This window comes from Pyrus communis, chromosome 1 (genome assembly GCF_041283825.1).
Source record: "Pyrus communis isolate YQ-2024b chromosome 1, ASM4128382v1, whole genome shotgun sequence".
Lineage (NCBI taxonomy): Eukaryota > Viridiplantae > Streptophyta > Magnoliopsida > Rosales > Rosaceae > Pyrus > Pyrus communis.
The window spans coordinates 8081680-8098556 of NC_142565.1; the positions used below are offsets into that span (position 1 = coordinate 8081680).

The following is a 16877-nucleotide window of genomic DNA, read 5'->3' on the forward strand; positions in this document are numbered from 1 at the left end:
CGACGCTCGGAGGGTGACGAAGCCAGAAAGTATGGTTGATGTGTAAAAGTGAGAATAAATTTAAACTTTTAATGAATAAATCAAAGTGCACAACATGATTGGGTGGTAACTCTTATTATAAAACTTAAAGTTCAAAGCATAGCCCAGACAGCTAAAAGTAGTCTCATCGTATACGAGGGAAATTGTTATTGTGTCTAACCAAATTGCATTGGGAGACATTGCTTGATATAAAAACCCCAAACCTACGGCCTCGTGTTCAATTCACCCATCGTTGAATATCGTTTGTATAAAAACAATAACTTAACACAGTAATCTCACAGCCGAGGTTTCCAGGTTAAGCTCTAGCTGGATGATCAATGGAGAAGTTTAAAAAATGATCGTTTTTGCGCAAAAAGAAGTAAATGAAAGCGGAGTTGCTCAGACCAGAAACCAAAATTTGGCTCACAGCCTCACGTGGCTAGGCCGTAGACTAGAATTCATCTGAGTCTTGAACTACAAAGTTTTGATCCGTATTAGGGTAACTCTAACGGGAGGGAGAGTTCGGCAAAACCACACAATGGACAGTCTAATTTGACATCGAATTTGTTACTACCAGACCGTAGTACTGAATTATAATTCTCCTAGTTGAGACAACTGAAATTATTCGAACATAACCGGAAAATAACAAAACGATGAAACGGGCAGGGCTGTAATCGAGTCCTAGCTCTTCGATAAACGGACGCTTTTGAGAATCAATACAAATGATTTACACGAAAATTTACATCGGCTTTCGTTTCTTCATAACCAACACTAAGCATTAACTTCTTACACACTGCAACAACAAAAAATTGATACTACACTAACAAATTGTGGAAACAAAAAGAAAACCTGAACCCTCGCCGTCATTATACAGTTCGGCGAAAAAAATTTGACACGGCAACTTCCACAAAATTCACTCTTGTATCTGCTTTCGCTGCATCCGCCAATTTGAGTACGACCAACACTTTTACATAAATGCTACCACATTTTCCACAGCAAAGAACTCTTAATCTCGACGAAAGAGAATAAATGCAGAAGATGGCTAACGGGATAAAATCTCTGATACACGATCTTGAGCATCGGCAGGAATCTCCCTTCCTGGAACCTGGACCTTCAGAAGATTTGCATACCTGCGAGAGAAATGTTACATGTTATTCAGCAGCTATAAAAGTTACTATGACCATGATATGCATAGGTAAGAGGGACGTATTGACTAACTCTGTAGTCGTAAACAAGTGCTCGTGCTCTGTGATGAAAGCTAGCAAGGCCTGCAAACAAACAGGTGAAAAATGTTGATCACTACGGGAAAACCAAAATATAGAGAGTAAAACAAAAATTGCAATACCAACAACTTGCCTCGAATGGCATGTTTAGGAGTTCAAAGTAAGTTCGGACATGATCTAGTCGTTGTTGGACACCTTCACTGTTAATTGATGGGATAGCAGCCAGGGCCTGTAGTGCCAATAATAATTATTACAGGTGGTAACATTCGTAACTTCAAGATCAGAACCAGAAAGCCTCATCACAATAATTTTGGGGTGTCCGAATAAAGGCTTTAAAAAATGACTTACCTGTTCCAGCGCGATTGAATTCCGACATATCTGCTGAACGCCAAAAAGGTTGATGGATTTCATATCAGCCAAAGCCTGTTAAGATTGCATTATCTCACATCAGCATTCAGCAGTGAACAGATGGAAAAGACTTATGGTCTGACGGAATAGATAAAATGCACATAATAAATAAGCCTTCTTTCACGCAGTTCTTTGGATTTCAATCACTAAATGAATAAAATGGGCAATGATGAATACTATTCATGAATTCCCGTGCTGTGATTTCCATGATGGTGCAACAAAAAGCTAAAAAGGTAACGTAAGGCAGTGAAATATTTTCTCGGCACAATTCCTTAATACTTGTAATGATTGATGAATCAAGAAGTTCAGAGAAGATAATAAAATACAAAAATTGTTGAGAAAATAAAGCCTTTTTATATTTCCAATGCATGTATTCATGATGTTTCAGATGGCATGACATAACAAGCACCAATCCAATGGCTGAATCACTTGAACCAGACTTTTGCACGAGATTATGAGAGAATATATATATATATATATATATATATATATATATATATCATACAGAAGATTCAAAGACTCAAAGACCCCATAAAAAGTACAAACCTTGATGGATGCATTTGCAGCGATGCTACAAATCCCACCAAATATGTAGTTTCGCTTCGTTCCCACAACAAAGGGTGCCATTTCCTCATCCCTGCGTGTTATCTATAGGCAAAGAAACACAAATATTATGTAAGAAGAGCATGTGGCACTCAGAAATTACTGGTCCTTAAAGAATTAATTTTTTATTAAAGTAAATATCCTTTTAAAAAAGACATGGTGTATAATAATTCCTATTTAGGATTTCTCTCCAAATCAAGAAAGAAAAGTACAATTGATCCAATGTCTCCCATCTGCTTAAGCTGGACATGAATATACTGACCTGTGCAGTAAGTGAAATAATGAAATCATCTGGTTCTTCTGCATCTTGGTCTTCCATGTATTCCCTATTTGTCATTTCCTGTTTAAACCACAATTTTCAGTCCGCCGATGCTATTTTCATTACGGGACAATTCTAACAAGTATCACTCTCAAAGTAGACTCTATATATGAAAACTAAATATCACATACCTGCATATGGAAAATCGTCTCCAATTGCATCTCAACACGTAAAACCTTGAGGCAGTCAATTGCCAATTTTCTATACTCATCTGCAAACGATACCAGATCCCTAGAAGCAGCACTAGTTGTTCGTTGATGACGGTTCGTACCACTCTCTTCTACTTCATTTGGAGACCTGAAGGTTGTCTGCCCAAGCCTATATAATTAACAACAGTTGTGCTCATTCATCTATCATGGATAAATTGCCTACTGAAAAGATTTCAAGCATAAAAAAGATTCTACGTTTGAGGTTGAAACTGGACATGTACAAATTGAAAAAAAAAATTAGAAAAATAAAGGGGTTGTAGAAACTTCTGAAAATAAATAACAAACTTCACACAAGGGAGTGAAGGGAAAAACTTCTGGAAACAGATTCTTCGCATCCATAAAAACAACATAATTTTGTGGGTATACATTAGCATTTTCTTCAAAGGAGCATCAATCAGTACCATTAGCATCCACACGAGATACATGATTGTTTTCATAATAGCTTGTTATATGAGATAACTCTTGCCACATTAATCTCAAATAACACAACTCATTGCCATATGGAGTATAGGGATTAAAAATAGGATCTTGCTGCCTTTAATTAAACTAACGAGTTTCTTGTTGTCCACTATGTGATCACTTACAAGCTCCACTGATCTAATAAAAAAAAAAAATCCAGCCAGATGAGAGCTTACCTTTCAATAGAGTCCGCAACATACTCCAACGAATCACTAAGGGAAGCCAGCAATATTAGTTTGTTATCATCACGAATTAGATTATCCTGTGAGAGGCAGAGTTGGAAAAGAAAGTCAATCCATAATCTAAATATTCAACAAATTAATCAATTACTTCGTCAGCAAGGCCTCACTACTACAAAATCCGAAGGGAAATTAGTCTAACATCTTTTACTGAAAAAAACAGAAACAATAAATGATAACAATAAGTTGTAATCATTCGAGTAGAAAGAACAACTGTAAACATCAGGCGGCCAACTGAAATACCTGCTTAATAGGCCGCAAATTCAATAATAGGTCGCTTAATTGTAATTCAACCTCAAGATTTTCAGAATCCGAAGCATGGGTTTCAATGTTTGACTGACCAAGGGAAATTGGTAAACATGTACTTGCTGGATCAAGACGCATCAATTGCTCGATATCATACCTTCCAATGAGCATATAGCTCTGTTTCTCCAGAACTGCCTGAAGAACACCAAAAATTGGATTCATGATCAATTATCATGGCATGTGCTAACTACTTGTCAGGGTACTGATTAGAAATCAAGAACCTATGAAGGAGAAAATGTGAAAATCAATCTAGGACATTGTTAACATTATATTTGTTTACAGTTGGCATCATTCTCTCAAGTCTTACTATAAGCACCTATTATAGTAATTAAATATATTTTTAGTGTCTGGTTGGCATCACTCCTGCTATGCTAGGATAATAGGAAAGTTAGAAGGGAAACATCCTTGCCTCCATGTATGAGGTCCGGCATCGTTCATAGGTTCGCTCAAGGAAAGTTTGCACATATTTCACAAGGTCTATGGCAAATTTAGGCATAGCTTGTGCCCAACCAAGCACCTGCAGTAAATAATTTAAAATCAGATTATTCATCCATATATTTAAAATCAGATTATTCATCCATATGTTTAAAATAACTTGAGCACAACGTTAAAAAAATCATCTGCAGTGGAGCAGAGACACTACTGCAATACTATAAAGGAAATTCTCTTAAGGAAAAGTTCAAACTTGCCTCTTTTGCTAAAAAATCTATTGCCAACAGTCCCTGTAAGACAGGTCGACCCTTCTCAACTGACGGAGTATAAGATGCAGCAGCATGTGCTCTGGGCCGGAATGCAGCTGGACCTATAAGAATTAAAATGCTTCCCAAAATCAAATTTTAAGCGCAAATGATGTGACTGTTCTATTATGTACAAGAAAACCTTTGTTCAATGCTCCAGATAAGTGAGGCCGTAAAAGTAGAATTCTTATTGTTGACGGAAATGGTGTCTGATCATATCTATTTGAATATGTATTATTTTTTAAAGGTCAATTCCATAAAAACTCTTTATAAAATATAACGTCCATGTCTACAGGATTCAAATAGAAATTATACAAAGGGCATGAGCCTACAACCTCTTACTTGAGTAAGATTACTTGAAAAATATATAGCTTACAACTAAGTATGTATGTATGAATTATATAATTATACATATAAGTATATGCGTTATGTTAAAAGCAAGTTTTATCAGGGTTTAGGGCACATATGAGTGAAATCATTTGATCAATGTAGTTTCATGTTATGCAAGAAAATAAAAAGAATAAAAAAAAAGTCATTGTAGAGTAATTAGTTATAGAACTTGCTTGATATAGCTTGCTGTACTCCTTTTCTGTAGTCCACAAACATCGTGGGTAGAAAATGGTCCTTCACAAAATTCTCCACAAAAGCCAGCAATCCATCGTTACTGTAGATTCAGAAGTTAGTATTACAATTTTTTCCAGAAAAGTAAATGGCAACAAAGAGGAAATGCAACACCCAAATTCATGATAATAATAACAGAAAATATGGAGATAACAAAGAAGATGAACCGAACTCATCTGTGGATCAATAAGCAAACAGATCACAGGACCAGTAGTTCACTAAGCCTAAGAACTAACTTCAAACAGAAAAGAATCCCAATTTTGAAGAATTACTATATTTAAACCTATATGTGTGGGGTTAGCAAGACTACAACTTGTGGCTGAGACATTCGGAAACTCATGCATCAATAGTGGCATAAAAGGAGACTGAAAAACAGTTGAACAATTTTATCTTTTTTGATAGACACATACAAATATGAATATGAGGAACTATAAGCTACAGTGGCACAACTGAATTGGATCTCGCCTGGTGGACAGATGGGCAATTGGACTGCCTACAGGAGAGATTACTGGACAGACGCAACCTTTACCATCCTCTTAAATATAATTCAACAGACATAAGAGGTTGAGTAGATTCAAATATATTAAGAAAGATGATTTGGCATCGACACATAGACACCATTACCAACATATATTTATATAAGTCATCAACAAGACTAACTACAGAAAATAGGATCAGAAGTTCAAATTTAAGGTCAACAGGATTTTCTTCTCTCTGCATATCCTTTCCCATGCCAAGTAACATTTGCTTAAGCAATAAAATGGAAATGGAGTGAAAGCGAATAACTAGCATCATGCCCATTGCATGCTAAACATAAAGTGATATGCACAATTACTTTAAGAAAAGAGCAATATGATTTTGAGGCTTACGGCTTACCCTAGCTGGGAATACTTTTTCGGAAGCATTGATGCGACCTTATCTGTAAACTGAAGAGCACATAAAGTCAGAAAAAGGTCAAAAGGTGAACCCATTGTGTACAATCGCAGAACTCGTGTTTAAAGACATGATTAAGAACAATCCTAACAACCTGAATAACAGGCCGGTATACAGATGCTGCAAGATATATGCCTTGCTCAGGCAAGATAGCTGCAGACCCATAACCTTCTTGTGAAACATTTGGACCTTTCCTACTCCAGCCTTGACGAATGAGATCAACCCCTGGAGAAGATGCAGACCACCATAACATGTTACTAACCAACAGAAATGTCAGATGCAACATGTTGAAAACTGAAGAAAACTTTGAATCTAGAAGAATTTAAAAATATAACTTATTAAAGCACCAGCCTATTGAGAGAGTTTTTAAACTAGAAAGCACCCCTAAGAAGTAAGTGATTCTTTCGGTCGATAAATGAAAACGCTCCAACTTGAAGGTTGGTGGTGACATCAAACACCATAAAGCAATGGTTTGAAAAACCCACGACATACAAACTGACTTATATTTGTGGAAGGAGGAAAGGGCATCTTTCTTCAATATATACTGTATCTTCAGTTACATACAACGGAGCATCTCAATTATATAAGTTAAAGGTGAAAGTGATTTGATCAATAAGGTCGCTCTATTCTTGGTGAAAAATCACAATGATTCATTGTTGGAAAAATCCACCCATGTATAGTCCAAGGTCATGCTAATCTCCAGAAATATGAGAACCGGCAACAAAATAAATAATCAAAGCAATAATTCGATTGGGGCTTGGACACCAGGGTCTTATGACACAATCAATGATTCAATTCATTAATATATTGAGTAACCTTGAACACACATCAGACAAGCTCAATCATCGCAAGTACTATATCAGTACCTATGTAGTAACACATATCAGACAAACTGTATCATGTCTATCGTGAATATCAAAAGTCTCTATGAGAACCTCAGAAGTAAAAATCTTCTATCATCAGATTTCTCATGTGAATTTATTCTTCTCATATGCACAATTAACAAGTAGCTTATCAACTAAGTACAGCGAAAGAACTCATTTCTTAAGGAATTTATAAAATTATTGATGTTACTTGTGACATGCACTTGATTATGGGAATCATGTGAGGGTCCACACCCAAGTACATCATGGTTTGTATTTATCCAAAGGTCTTCTATGCATCAGCAGTTCCTAATGCCATATGCATACCCCTTAACAGTATCATGTCTTATTGACACAGGTACAAGGAACAAGGTGAAGTGAAGAGTCCATGTAACCTTGCAATAATCATAACATTCACATTTACTAGATAAGGCTGCCATAGTTTGACGTTATCCATTAGATAAGGCTGACCTTGTAACCCAGATAGACAGTATATTGACGTTCATAAATTACTGCATGGTGTTCTTTGACTCATCATTACGCTAGATAGTTAAGTGTTATTAAGTACTGCAGGCGCAAAATCAAGCATACCTTGGTTGGGAACAGAAATAGTAGCATCTGTGAAGCGAAAAGCAAACGTAAGACCCCCTTCTGCATCATCCCTGTAACCCATTATCATGAAGAAAAAAAGGCATAAGTCCAGTAACTCCTTGCAAAAGGAGATATATCCTGAATTGTAAGAAAGGGACCTAATTTCACAAGTGACATCATATCTATAGAACGATATATATAAATCCTTGGCATATATGGTGGATTAAATTTTTCCAACCAGTCACAATTGTTTCATTTAAACATGTGTTTCATTCAGCAAACCCAAGTGGTAGAGAAAACATCTACTATGAAGCTTTTTAGAACCACTGGCCCCTGGTGGCGATTTCATAAGTTATTAAACTAGAAAACCGCCATCCTATCAAGCAGAATCAATAACTTAAGTGACACATGGTTAGATGAATATGAAACCAATTTACTTGCCTCTTGTCTTTGGAAGGGACCTTGTTTGCAAGTCTAGCTGTTTGTACAGCAGCATCAACAGATGCAGCTTCAGGAGTTGCCCGCAGAATCTCACAAATAAGTTGTTGGCATTCACTCTTTAACACATGAAAAGAAAAAGGGAAAGATAAAAAGACAGTTTTAGAACTGACATGCATGTCCCTCCACAGCATTTCCTTTAGAGGATACACCATGTGGAAGTTAACCATTAAAAACTTGAAACAGATAGTTTACCTGTAATACTGTCAAGGAAAAACCAATGCTATAGCCTCCAGTAACTTGAGATGCTTCCAAATCGGTATTCCAATTTACATCTGTTGCCATTGATTTTGGTGTGTTCATGTCTATTTGAACAGAGGACTTTGATTCCAAAAGCTCCCCAACAACAACATGGTTCTCTGAATAAGTATGCTAGGGAAATTAGTTTCAATGTTGAAAATATATATATGTATACTATATATATTCACATCATTAGAACCTAAAAATAGAAATAAGAACACATTAAAAACTGAAAAGTATCTCACCAAATATCCGAACAACAGCATCCAAAATTGAATCAAGAAGTTCTTTTGCCATGGCTTGTGCTTTCCCTGCAGGAGCCATTACAGATGAGACTGGGCTTACTGCCAATAGAGTTCCAGACAGTAATATCCCATTCTGACACTTCTGTTTTGGCAACTGATAACTTTGTAACTGTCCCTTCATGAAATGTAGACCAGCTGTTGTTCGGGAAGCTTGCCCAATGCCAGACCTTGAAGAATTAGCAAGTTCAGCATGAGCTTTAATCTTGGATGTGATGATCTCATGAATTGTAGGTTGCAATCTTTGGCTGTTATGGGTAAGAACACAATATCAAAGAAGTTAATAAGTATTCTTGATGAAATACAACTGATGACCAACCAAACGAGACAAAACTAAAACCAGACAACAAACCATATTATAGCACCAGCAGCTGCAACTTTCCTAAGCATGCAAAGGCACTCAACCATGGTCTGCAAATACTTGACATGAAGTGGAGCATCACTTTTCTTTATTGCTTCCTAAATCCAAATGAAAACCCCAGAACTTTCAGAACGAAAGAAGAGAAACTCATTGAAAAGAAAACATGAGATATGAACAATCACAGTTGTCATACAAGAAATTCGTCCGGAGTGGAATACTGAAGCCATGTTGGCATCTCACGAGGAACAATTTTGACATCACCATTGACCCTCACTGATGTCTGCCCATCTGAGGTAGCTTCCTCATGCAGTTCCAAAGTGACCTCCTCATCAACTCCATCAAAAGAAGAACTGAATAATACATTCAGAATTTAGATATAGAATTACCAAATGAAAAGCACAATATAATAATATTAAGAATTCAATCTTCTAATTATTGCTTAATTCATACATTTTAGATTTAGACTTTCAATTGAGCAGATGGAAAAAGAATATTGCAAAAGGCAATATAGAATAGGGGTGTGCTATCCACACACCCCTTTTTACTTCTCACACACCTCTGGTTAATTTCTGTCATTTGACCTTCTTCAATTCATCTGATCCGACGGCCGAAAATTAGAAGGATGTGTGAGAAGTAAAAAGGGGTGTGTGGATATCACACCCCTATAGAATATCATGGAGGCCTACCCAGTTAGCCACATATAACCATCAAGACACTGTAGTGACAGTTTTTAAACTTCTTTCCAAAAACTAGTTTAAACAGATACTTAGCAGCCAATAAAAAATATTCTATCCAATATATTAACCTCATGGGGAACCTTCCTCTTACTTGAAGATGGATGCTATTATCCTAATTCCTAACTAATACACAAATATCCAGGAGGGTCTTGAAGAAATTAACTACATAAAATAGTGCAGCAGCAGAAAAAATGCCAAATAAGAATTTGAGGCATTGTGAACTTTGATTCTAGTATAGAGTATAAACAAAAGAATCCACACTTTTACAAAGGAATATAACTTTCATATGAAAATAATGCGATAATAATGCATGTTGAAGGAAAATCCCAGCAACAATAACATAGTAGGTTCAAGCCGTTACAAATAACTTTGTAATCTTACCCTCCATCAATAGAACCTGTCCTATATGATCCATCTCCTTGAATACCGAACTGATTGTCACCTTTTAACAGCCTGGTTCTTCGAGACAAGGATTGTGAATTAGTCAATACAGCAGCGGTGGTGGTTGGTACTTCATCATCCAATTCTTGCAAACTTAAAGCATCTGAACTGAAGAAAGAATCGGCACGAATCGGCAGAAGGACAACATAAATGAGAAATAGCTTTTGAGAGTATAGCACAGGATAAAAAGAGATACAAAGCTAGCAAATTGATCGATCATCAATTTCCCCAAAAGACGAAGATAAATGCCCCCAGAGAGGTAGAGTTCTATAAAAATCATCACAAGTTTATATAAGTATAGTTTCTCACAGCAGCAGGAACAAACAGACAATGCCCAGCTAACATGAAATAGAAACCTGTAGATTGTGAACAAGTCCTCCAATGGCTAAAACCCAGAACATCCCAGCCACCCCATAAGTATGCAAAACAACTGAAAACTATAAAGTAAAATGTTTCTTCATTTTTTTTTCCACCTAAAAAGTACTATTTTTAAAGCGAGGCAAAATACATGAAAGTATCCAAAAGGAAAAAACTCCAAAACACAAGTAAATACCTATATTCACCCTTGTTGTAAAGATGAGCATGCAAATCCTCTAGCACTTTATGAAACAGAACTCCTCGCAACTTTGTTAACTCAGAGCGAACGTCTTGAAGGGCACCGACCTGGGCCAATCAATTATAACTACCGATTCATATACAGTACTAGAACAGTAACATTTGAAATATTTCTTCAAAGCTAAATTGCATCAAGAAAAAAAAAAAATGAGAGCGTGAAATTCTATTAGACCCTGTTCTGATAGCTTTAAGAACTTTTAGTGTCAGATGCACCTTTAAGGAGGACTCAGATCCTCTCCGGATCATTTCCGTGAGGATCCTCCTGACCAATTGATATCAACCGTTGATACAAATCCAACGGCCAAATTATTTTAACCTCTTTCTCTCTCTCTCTCTTCCCCTCGACTCTTCGTCTTTCTCCCTCACTTCGAAGCACCCACCACCGCCACACCTGGATCTTCTCAATCTTCTTCAGCCCCAGCCCACCCCAATTAAATTCCTTGTTAACTTTTGTATTAATTATCTCTGAATCTTTAATTTTTGCAGTATGTTCAGTGATATATTTGTAGGTCCTTTTAATTCAGACTTTATTCAACAGGAAGAGGAAGAATTTGCAGCAGGGGAGGTTGTGGGTTGCTGGGTTGTGTAAGATGCGGAACTACAGTGGGAGGGTGGATGTCCAGAAAAAGATTTTGAAGTATTTATACATCTATTGGAGATTAGCTATAGAATTGGCTAAAATGGCTATTTCTTTAAGGGCTATTAGAATGATCCAACACTTGGTGAAAGACCATAGTCACGATCAGAATAAAAATGGAAGTTTTCTGGGGAAGTTTGGGATGCTGATTCAAATCCAGTTCATCACATGGTGGCGGCGGGTCGGGTGCTTCGAATTGAGGGAGAAAGAGGAGTTGAGGGGAAGAGAGCAAGGAGAATAGAGGGTAGCGGAAAGAGAGAAAAGACGCAAAACTCATTTGGCATTTGGATTAGTATCAACGGATGATATTAATCAGTCAGGAGGATCCCCACGGAAATGATCCAGAGAGGATCTGAGTCCCTTTAAGGATGCATCAACCAGATAATAATGCAATATTTAATATCATTAAAATAGTGCCACCAGGCATTGTCGCTGCAGAGAAGCTAACAATTTAAAAATATATAGAAGCAAAATGGTGAAACGCCATGATATATTGGATGAAGAAAATGGTTGAAGCTTGAAGTTGACACCATTATTACTGAACGGACAGGCATAAATGAAACTTGAGAATACAATGGGACAAACTGTTTAGGATTTAGTATAGTTAGAAGAAACTAAGTTTCAACCAAGCCACCATAAAACAGTAGGAAAAACATTATGTAACATTTTAACATGAAAACAAATAAAGTAGTTGACAAATGTACTGTTAGAAGATAATATTTTATTCTTTAATATAAAAGAAACCCTACCGTTTGAAGCCCCTCTCTTTCAAGCATCAACATTGATTGAACATGAAATTGAACAGCAGCATAATACTGCTTTTCAGCAATCAGCTTCTCAATCCGAGCTGGAACCTGAGCCACATTTTGACCAGAATAGATGATAAATCTTTAGAATTCAAACATTCATGGCATGAAGTTGATTCAGTTGGAACAATTTTATCGCTGGTAGTTCAACAACAGTATGGCTACCAGACAATACAGACGTATCAAACCATACAACATATGTGTTAAATCTGAAGCTACAGTGCTAAGTAATAATGAGTTGTAAGATGTGAGCGTGTGGGCATGTAATTCTATCTCGTGAGCTGTAAAGGTCAGGGTTTTAACAAATTATTTCAAAATTCAAACTAAAATATACATGCATACATGCTCATCAATTTACTCATGTATGTATGCATGCTCATGAATTTATATACGAATGAGCAAACTAATACAACTGCAACTCAAGTACAATGGATTGGGCAGAGTGCAGTTGACACACCCTCCAAAAAGCTAACTTCATGGTCAAGAGTTCAAATACTAGTGACTGAATGAAATAATCCCAACACTACTGAGCCTGATATGGTCTAAAGATATAAAAATTAATAAATTAAAAAAAAAAATATGACGAACCTTAGATATGCCCTCAATTTGATCTAAGAGGGATATTATGTGACGCAAAGTAACTGACCGGTACCATAACTGATGCAGTTGTTTACTACGGGCACTAAGACGCTTCTTTGCTTCAGCCAAATCAACCTTTAGGACACCAACACTTTCAGTAGATTCGCTGAACAACCGCAAGATCTGGAAGGAATTGAGTAGAGTGAGATAGCAGTATGCAAAAGTCAACTCTTGTTTATGACAACCCTCCACTTCCCCCAAAATCAGAAACAAAAAAACTATTAAAACGCTAGCATTTTCAAAGCAAAATATTTTGACAAATAATTTGTTTTGTCAGGAAACAGATGAATTATTGGAGCACCTACAAGATTGAGTTTCTTATCACCACAGATGCTCAAAATATATGAAATTGAAAAAATTATAGAAAAAAATGGACAAATAGATTAAATATTTTGATCAAGAAAGGTGACAAGACCTGAGAATAATTTTGAATTGCTTTGTTGAAGCCACTGTGATAATTATGCACAACTTCATCCACAACCTCCTCAACAACATCACTTTGCTCCTTCAAAACCTGGATGTCACCTTCACGATCTTTGGATGTCAAAATATGAACAACATGAGGTAATGAATCAAAACGAGCAGCAGCCCAGCTCTCATCTATCTTTGCAATCTCTTCCCTCAGATACTGAAATTACCATTATGACAGAAGGAAAAATGAGAAAGTAACATCAAGAAGCACTATGCATAACAAAGCATGCATGATAAAGTTTAAAATCTGTATGAAATGATTGTTTTCATATGCTGGTGCATGCTTCTAGATATTACAGTGAATTCTCCATACGTAAAAGATTTTTACGTCATAAGCGTATTGTTATTGTTCCAATACTGTAACATTAAGAAGAATGCAAGGCATGAATACATATAAACCTCCAGCTCTTTTTCTGATAAGCAGAATTATTTTAATGTGGATTCCATACACTTTTTCCTAATATTAATTTTCAATTTAGAATCACTGATAAACTGTTCCTCTCCAGTTTTACTGAAGAAAATTATAAGGATTTTCACCTTTATATTCTGTACGATATTTTTTTTTTTTTATTACCCAATTTTATGTAAGATATGCCAAACAGGTGACACTGGGTGTGCAGGAAGTATACACAAAAGATCAAAATGTCACAACAAATAAGATGAAGTGAAACAGGGTGTTATCCAGCTAAACTGCATCCTCAAAAAAAAAAAAAAAAAAAAAGCAAGGAGTGTTGGGATCAAGTCAAACTTGCAAAATATAGTAAATCCCTTTTTGTTATTGATAAGTAGCATACAGCAGGTATAAATTTAAGCCCATATCAAACCGTATACATCCATGAATTGATGACACAACACATTTTGGTCAATCAAATTTTTAGCAAGAACCTTTTCCGTATTCACTCAAAACAGATATATTCATTAGAACTCTGAAATGAGAAACATGCACCAACAGCAACAAAAAGAAAAATAAAACGCCAAGTTTTTAGCAGCTAAAACATGCGTCTTTTATTTACAATCGAATAAAGAACATGCCGTGAATTCTGAAGACATTTCAAGGATAAAGAAAATTGAACCAACTCTACACATAGTCAAAAGTTAACTTTATGCAAAACCCTTTTACACATTAAAATTCCTACCATAGATATCTGCGCCAAACCCCCTTTGCCAGAGATAAAATGAATTTCTTCTCAGTACAAAAAGTTGGAACTACTATCTAGTAGGCTTTCCAATTCATCATCCTATCAATCATTGTATATATTTTTTTGTAAATAATATAAATTATAAAATCTCACTTTCGTGATGTTGTGTGTCATCTTCTTTGTTATAGGATGTGAATACAATATTTCAATTCCGATAGGTAAACATTACACATGTGAAAACTGGAATATGAGCTCCATATCCAATGCACACAACCCAATAAATAGTCATTAACAGGTATAATAAGATAAGTGACTTGAACTTACTGCCTTGTCTGAAGACACGGGCAATCCATCAAAAAGTCCCATAGTGAGATTTCACCTCGGTGGGGCTGTAAAACTCACCTCATTCCCACACAACTCAGTCCCAACTGAAATTAAAGGGCATGGTTTATTCAATTAATAAGCACGGAACAATAAATTCAAATAAGCCATCTTCAGAATACTTTGTTGAATTAAGCTATTTAATTTCTTTTTATTAACCAAAACAAACAAAAAAATTATTTCCAATTCAAAATTCTTTCCTAATTTTTCGCCAAATTGCGAGCAACCGAATATGGCATTACTGAAATTCCAGTTCCAGAATGCATATGCAATAGCTCCTTGACGGTGGAGGTGGAATATCTTCATCTGAGCTCGAGACAACTTACTATACAAGTTTGAGTTGAATATTCTACTACCCAAAAACTAAAAACGCAACCGAAGCCGCAACACTTTAAACTTTCCCTTCAATTTTATTTTCCCCACAACTTTCTCAGCAACCAAACAGAAGGTAAAGATTTGAAACAAAAGATACCTCTAGATCCCGTACGAAGAACTCCAAAAACAAAGCAATTCCGCGAAATAAAAAACCCTAAGCTTCCAACAAACCAATAAATAACATATGTCAATTCGATAATCATTGAAAAATGAACAGTCAAATTTCATTGAAAAAATTCAAATGATCACCGATTATTGAGGCGGCAATGTCCGTAATTGAATCTTGAACGGAAAACGGCGTTGTCTTGGAGATGTAGAACTGTGTTCGGACGGAAGTGAATTGAATGGAAGATTAGTGGAGGAGTGAAGAGTGCTTCGGAGCTGGGATTTGGGGTTGGGTCGAGTTGGGAGCTAGATATGGATCGGGTCGTCGGAGGCGGAGGCGCATTGAAGGTCGGAGCTCGTGGCAGCGGATCGGAATGCGACGGTGGTGTGTAATGGCCAACTGGATCGGTGGTTTGCCAGAAACGGAGAGGTTGAACAGAAAAGTATGAAACAAAGCGCCTGCAGCTTTCAACCAAGTTTCTTTTTTATTTTTTATTTATTTTGGTTAAGTTTAAATATGGAGTATTTGGATATTGACGGGTCGGATTGTTACGGAGAAAATAATGAAATAGCTATTTTTATAAAGGGGAATAATTGGTGTGAAAATACCAAAATGTCCTTGTTTAATGATCTTAATATCAAGCAATTAGATATATTAGGGGCAATTAGTAGATTTTCGTATGATATGTAATTACGTAAATAAGTATTTTTTAAAAAATAATTGCACTTTTTGTATATTTTTTTAATAATTAGTTAAATTGTACATATTTTAAGTTCAAATAGTATGATGTGTGCTATTATACACTTATATACATAGTTTCACGTTTTTATGACCAAAAAAATATGCACTTTTCATGTTTAATAAGCATTATTCTAATACATTTCTAATAATACATATCAATTTTACTTAGTCTATTGATATTTTTAAACATAATATTAAAAAAGATAAATATTAAAAATTTAAATAAATTGTTGAAATTTTCAAAGTATTTTTGTAACAAAATTGTCTAATAATATTCATACGTATTTTTTATATATTATATCGGTTCGAATTTTACCAACTATGAATTGAATCAACAAAGTTGAAATCGTTTAACTTTTTAAATTTGGTTGGTTGGAACTTTAGGGGTGTGCTATCCACACACCATTTTTTACTTCTCACACACCCTTTGTTAATTTTTGTCCGTTGATCTTCTTTAATTCATCCGATCCGATGCCCGAAAATTAAAAAACCGTGTGAAAAGTAAAAAAATGTGTGTGGAAATCACATCCCCGAACCTTATTGTTTTACTTTTTATTAACCAAGGGATCTTTTCAAAATTTTCAATTTTTTTTTTCATGGTTGCAACATTACCATTTGGGCAAAAGAAATTGAAAGTGAAAGCCAACGTGGTTATGTAGGGTTGTTGTGGTGGACAATAGGAGTGCATTTTTGCTTATACTTCTCAAGTGGCGGTAATGTTCACCCTTACTTACTATAATTAGATGAGTTTTAAGTTTCAAACATTTATTTATTATAATTGGATGAGTTTTAAATTTTGATATGTTTGTAATGAGTTTAAATTTTGATATTTGTTTTATTTACTCCACAAATCTCGAAA

The 16877-nt window shown here is 35.7% G+C and overlaps 1 protein-coding gene across 3 annotated transcripts; it reads right to left on the bottom strand.

Annotated features, from left to right (window-relative positions):
• Positions 1-685: 685 nt before the first annotated feature.
• Positions 686-15810, bottom strand: LOC137720820 (exocyst complex component SEC8). Of its 3 annotated transcripts, none has more exons than XM_068459925.2 (28): positions 15421-15810; positions 15269-15325; positions 14740-14843; positions 13221-13433; positions 12755-12928; positions 12110-12214; positions 10662-10771; positions 10049-10216; positions 9124-9280; positions 8922-9028; positions 8513-8817; positions 8223-8386; positions 7971-8086; positions 7530-7600; positions 6170-6300; positions 6019-6068; positions 5085-5185; positions 4474-4586; positions 4194-4301; positions 3722-3919; positions 3416-3501; positions 2703-2889; positions 2515-2592; positions 2196-2297; positions 1590-1664; positions 1375-1470; positions 1237-1286; positions 686-1148 (listed from the first exon to the last, which is right to left on the bottom strand). In XM_068459925.2, the coding sequence occupies exons 3-28, from the start codon at positions 14779-14781 to the stop codon at positions 1061-1063; spliced, it is 3195 nt and encodes a 1064-aa protein (XP_068316026.2). In that variant the 5' UTR covers positions 14782-14843; positions 15269-15325; positions 15421-15810; the 3' UTR covers positions 686-1060. The 3 variants fall into 3 exon arrangements, with proteins under 3 accessions (XP_068316026.2, XP_068316027.2, XP_088551820.1); XM_068459926.2 differs by having other exon boundaries at positions 15269-15330; positions 15421-15750; XM_088695694.1 differs by lacking the exon at positions 15269-15325 and having other exon boundaries at positions 15421-15774.
• Positions 15811-16877: the final 1067 nt, after the last annotated feature.